Genomic DNA, 5,756 nt, shown 5'->3' with positions numbered 1-5,756 from the left:
TTCCCTCTCTGTTCAAATTTAAATCAACCAAAATTAAAAAATAATAAAATAAAAAAAGATGATAAATCAACCAAAATTAAAAAATAATAAAATAAAAAAAGAAGATGAGATTTCTGTGTTATATCTGTGTTGTGCTTCTTGGTAGCCTTGAAAAAAAAAAGACACATTGTGCTAAAGTAAAAATTAATTATATTCCATAAACTCAACTCTGTCAACTAAACAGACATTACTTGTTTGAGACGAGTTATAAAGTTTGCAGTCAGAATTTTGAAAGAATTCTATAAGGTGGATCTTGGGGGTACTCAATTCTGAGGCCTCCCTCATCTACTGCCTTCTATGCATGGGAGCCCCTCCTTGGAAAGAGAATATGATGCCCACTGCTTGATTATCAAGAGATTAGGGTTAATTCACCAGATTGCATTTCATGGGCATAACCAGGATTATGCAGGACAATGGGCTTATGGATGATACCTCAAGAGTTGTCTTACATGCTGCAAACAAGTTCATGCCTCATTATGCATTAGGCTTAGCATGACTTTAACACTACCTATTGGTGCCAGCCCTGGCTGCTGACTGATATGCCCCTGGGGATATTCCCACCTTGAAGGGTGTTTCATGTCTCTAGCACCTTCCTTCCCAGCTGCAGTGTGTAGGCTATCATGAACAGTCTGTCAAAGTCCTGAGCTTCACCACACTCCCTTCCTCCTACTTCTCCACCTTTGCCTAGAGGCATATGGCTCATTTGCACCTCTGGGTGGCGACTGTAAAATGCCTGGCTAAGTGAGTGGCACATCAGTTCTCTATATGGATTTTACCCTGGGAAAATCTCAGAAAATCCTGGGAAAATTTACCTTGGGAAAAACTAGTGAAGGAAGAAATGCCTTCCATTACTACCATTGCTCTAATTATTTTGCATAAAACTTTCTGTAGGTGATGATTTGTTAGCATAATTATTTTTTGAGAGGTTTTTGCATTAGAGTGCTTTTTTGGGGGGATGGGGACAGAGACAATGGGAGGGAAAGTGAGAAATCACCCCCTGGGGAGATGGCCATGCTGCAGTCCCTTCTCTTCCATTCTCCTCCCGGGATCTTGGGCACACACGCACATGCATCCCGTGTGATTTTCAAGCCACTAGGTCTGGGACTTGAACTATGGTTTGCCATGTGGGAGTTTGGCAATGTAATCACTATGCCATCTGCTGGCCCCAGGTTAGCATAATTTTTATTCAATATTTTTTGAATAGGGTAACCACATCTTAATCATCTAGACTGGGGTACCTGTAAGAGTGAAAGGGATACCTTTTCCTAAGTATGATGGAACAAGTGTAGGCTCTGATCATTCTGGGTAAACCAGGACGTATGGTTATTCTCCTTGTGAAACAGATGAATAGAACAAGGAGGACACAGGAAACAGAGTTCAAACTGACCCCTGCTGACCAAATATGAACAAAAAGTAACTTATTGTTGTGAACTAAGATTTTGAGGTTTTGTTATCATAACAACCTAGCAAAAGCTGACTAATACAATCCCTTATTGCTGTGTAACTTCTTTGTTACCATCTCTATAAAATGGGGGTAACTTAAGAGTACCCTATCATTGGGTGGAAGTGAAAACTGAGTTAATATATATGAAGCACTTAGAACAATGCCTGGCACATAATGAATAGTCAGTAAATGTTAACTAATAGCTGGCTGGCAGGTAGCGTAGTGGTTAAGGTGCTAGACTCTCACATGGCCAACTATTGTACAAATCCCGGATCTGGTGGCTTGCTTTCTCACTTTCTCTGTCTCTGTCTAGTCAAATTAAATAATAATAAATAAAATTAAATAATTGTTTTTGAAAGGTTAGCTACCCTTATTAATTATAATAATAACGTAGAATAAAAGAAACACTCTAAGAGCACAGTGAAGTCAAATTTTAAGCAGAACGTATTACTCAGGAATGGCGAAAAAGTACTCAGGAATGGCAAAAAAGTCGACCCACTCTCTTGCTCCCACCACAGCAGCTGTTTGCCCTTTTAGAGATCCCCAGTCCCTTTACCCCTCTTCGTCAATCTGTTAGCCCACTCCTACCTAGGTCTTTCCCTGATTCTTTTTTTTTTTTTTGGAGAGATTTTCGCTATAGTGCGTGTGCACTCGCCAGACAGACAGAGAGAGACATAGAAACAGAAAGCGAGAAATCACCCCCCAGGGGGGATGGTCACGCCGCAATCCCTTCTCCTCCATTCTCCTCTCCGGATCTTGGGCACGCACGCACACGCGCCCAGCGTGAGTTTTAAGCCACCGGGTCCGCGACGTGAACCGCGGTCGACTACATGGGAGTCCAGCGACATAGCCATTATGCTAACTGCTGGTTCCCTTTCCCTGATTCTTTAACCACACAGACCATCATCAGAACTGCCTTCTGCTGATTGCGCAACTCCTTTGACCTTTTGTTCTTTCCATCTCACCCACATGACAAAACATTAGACCTGAATCAATTCAACAATCTACCATGTTTTCTCCTGTGACTGGGTTACTCAACCAAATTCTCCAGTTTCTTGAAAATCCTTAAATGATCTCTTTCTCAAGTCCTCCCATTTTTAAAAAGATATTTATAAAAGTTTACCATTTTTCTCAAGCTTTATTACCAACTAACTTAAAAACAAACAAACAAACAAAAAAAAACAAAAAAAACTACTAGTAGAGGCCATCGGTGGGGACTACATAAACTTGTTCGTTGTTCCTCCCTGAAGCCAATCCTTTTGTTGTTCTGGAAACTGGCCTCTCCCATCTTCTTAGTGTCTTCAACTTCTCTGCGGGCTGTCAGCCATTATGATATAACCATGCTCGTGTTATGTGCCACTTTCTAAAAATCACTCCCTTGACCTATTTTCTTTTTGTCTTCTCTGTCAAGTAACCTCTCCTCCAGCTCCACTTTCTCACATCCATTTATTCCTCAACCCACTGAACTCTGTGCCCTGTCACTCTTCACCAAATCTGCACCAAGAGGCCTTCACTGAACTCTTCATTACTAACAGGCTTTTGGCCTTTAATTTCCCTCACCTCTCCACTACACTTAACATGATTGCCCCTTCCTTCGTGTTTCTTCCCTGGTTTCCAAGCTGCTTCTCTCCAGCTTCCCCTTCTTTCAGGCTTCTCCTTCCCTCTCTGTTTTGGGGCTCATCTTAACTTGTTTTTCAGTTAGGCTTTACCTGTTTGGGGAAGCCTTCTCTATTCACTACCACCTTCCTTCTTTCAGAAAGCACCTTACCTCCATCCTCCAATAAGGCTGTTAGCTGTTCCTCATACACTTCCACAGTACCCTGAGTGTGCCCTGTGGAAAGAAGTCTGACTGCTTTTTCCTATTTTTCCAAAATCCTTTCCAGAGGGCTTAGAGGGAGTCATGCCCACAAATGTTAACAGACCATTTTGACGCATTGGTAACAGGATTCTTCCTATATTCTGTCCCTGGCATAGTATTGGAGTATCTTTGTGATGTTTATTAAGCCTCTTTATCGCTGTTAAAGTACATTCCTTTCTGATCTCAGCAACCTTCCTTTTCCAATCACCACTCTAAAAAACTAAAACCCACCACAAGCCCCCACTTCTACATGTCCCACCTTTTTGGGCCAGACCAATGGAAAACTTTTCACTGAATTTCAAACTCTCTCTCTCGCTCTCAAAATCAAATAAAAGGAACTCCTGTACCTGATCATGCCGAGAGAAAGGCATGTTTTGCCTCCTCTCCAGTCTAGGTTACTCATTCTACTTAAAAATAAACCACATTAATTATTATTTTTACAGGGTTGGTTATTTTCTGTCGACAGCCCCTATCTGGAATGTGTTGATTAACATGCAAATGTCCATCACTAAACTGTGACCTGAATTACTTAGGACCTTCTGCATCTTTCCACTTCAGTTCCTAGCATGCTATCTAATGGTACTCATTAAATATTTCTGAATGAACAAACCATGACAAAGACTCTTGGGGAGCAGTCTCCTCTCTTGGAAGCAAGACTTCATGCCTGTGGGGAAGAATCACAAGCAACCTTAAATGTTTGTGTGTGTGTATATGTATATACATATACATATATATATATATCCTCCCACCCCCGAGATTTTTGCTATAGGGCGTGTGCACTTGCCAGAGAAACAGGGAGAGACAGAAAGACAGAAAGCAAGAAATCACTCCCCAAGGGGGGATGACCATACTACAATCCCTTTTCCTCCATTTTCCTCTTGGAATTTTGGGCACACACATCCAGGGCGAGTTTTAAGCCGGCGGTCTCGAATTTGAACTGCAGTCAACTACATGGGAGTGTTACTGACCTCAAATCAGGTTCACTCGCCCAAGCTTTATAAAACCAAGCCATAGGCACATGGTGTGATGAAGGAAAGTACAGCTTTATTGCAAAGTGCAAAGCAAGGAGAGCAGGCAGTTCATGCTGAAAAGACCCGGTCTCCCTGAGATGTTCCCCACATGCGTTTTTAAGGGCAAAATTAGGGGCAGAGGTCCTAGGCGCATGATCAGTTCAGTGAATGGTTCAAGAGGGCGTGATCATTCGTGGGCATTTTTGACTGGTGAGGTCTTAGATAATCAAATTTCTCTTCAGGTGTCCGGAGGCATTTCAGCGTGGATTCTCTGAGCTCACAGCCAGCAGTTTCCAGCCTATAAAATATCTTACCATATTGAAATGAAAACCTTATATTTCCTTTAAGTGAGAGTTTTAGAGGTCAAATGACCCTTACTCATGGTCCATGTTGGTCATTATAACCAAAGTCTGAAGACTTACTCCTTACTCTGGGATCAGCAGTTAGCGTAATGGCTATGTCGCTGGACTCCTACGTAGTCGACTGTGGCTCGCGTCCCGGACCCGGTGGCTTAGAACTCACGCCAGGCTCGTGTGCGTGCGTGCCCAAGATCCCGAGAGGAGAATGGAGGAGAAGGGATTGCGGCGTGACCATCCCCCCTGGGGGGTGATTTCTCGCTTTCTGTCTCTATGTCTCTCTCTGTCTGTCTGGCGAGCGCACGTGCCCTATAGCGAAAACCTTTCCAAAAAAAAAAAGACTTACTCCTTACTCTGGGCCATTACAAGGTAAATGGACTTTATATTTCAGGAACCCTAGAAAATACATTACGGGGTCCTTGCTGGGTTTCAAGAGTCCATCAACATAACCATTACACCATCTGCTGGTCCAGAGCCATCTTTATATAGAACTCAGTGTGTGTATTTTGTATGAATATTTAAGTTATGGGAGGCTATCATCTTTCTTTGCTTAATTTCCCCTTTGCTTATAAGTTCTCATGTGTTTTCCATTGTGAGTCCCTTGTGCTCAGATAATTTTATTCTGCTTCTTCAACATCTGTACCTCATATATTCACAAAATTTTTTATTTTATTAATATTTTAATTAATTAATTAATTAATTAACTATTTTAGAGCTCAAAGGACCCTAACACAGAACTTCTTAATCTTACTCAGTGGACAGCAGGTGACATAGTAGTTGAGGTGCTGGACTCCCACATGATTGACTGTGGTTCAGGTCCCGGACCCAGTGACTTAGAACTCACACTGGGCAATGTGCATGTGTACTCAAAATCTCAGTACAAGAATTGAGAAGAATGGGGAACCAGCAGTTAGCGTAATGGCTATGTCGCTGGACTCCCACGTAGTCGACCGCGGTTCACGTCCCGGACCCGGTGGCTTAAAACTCACGCCGGGCGCGTGTGCGTGCGTGCCCAAGATCCCAAGAGGAGAATGGAGGAGAAGGGATTG

The 5,756-nt window shown here is 42.6% G+C and overlaps 1 protein-coding gene across 1 annotated transcript in view; it reads right to left on the bottom strand.

Annotated features, from left to right (window-relative positions):
• Positions 1-5,756, bottom strand: part of DRC8 (dynein regulatory complex subunit 8) — a 102,018-nt gene that overhangs the window by 434 nt on the left and 95,828 nt on the right. The window contains exons 7-10 of the mRNA XM_014591104.1: positions 3,952-4,005; positions 3,252-3,314; positions 2,679-2,800; positions 472-491 (exon numbers count right to left, since the gene is read on the bottom strand). Of these exons, the coding sequence (XP_014446590.1) occupies positions 472-491; positions 2,679-2,800; positions 3,252-3,314; positions 3,952-4,005 (259 nt within the window). The remainder of the gene's footprint in view (positions 1-471; positions 492-2,678; positions 2,801-3,251; positions 3,315-3,951; positions 4,006-5,756) is intronic.

Source organism: Tupaia chinensis, unplaced genomic scaffold (genome assembly GCF_000334495.1).
Source record: "Tupaia chinensis unplaced genomic scaffold, TupChi_1.0 Scaffold000532_1, whole genome shotgun sequence".
Taxonomy (NCBI): Eukaryota; Metazoa; Chordata; class Mammalia; order Scandentia; family Tupaiidae; genus Tupaia; species Tupaia belangeri.
The sequence above is the reverse complement of the archived record's forward strand: the minus strand, read 5'-3'. Positions and strand labels throughout refer to the sequence as shown.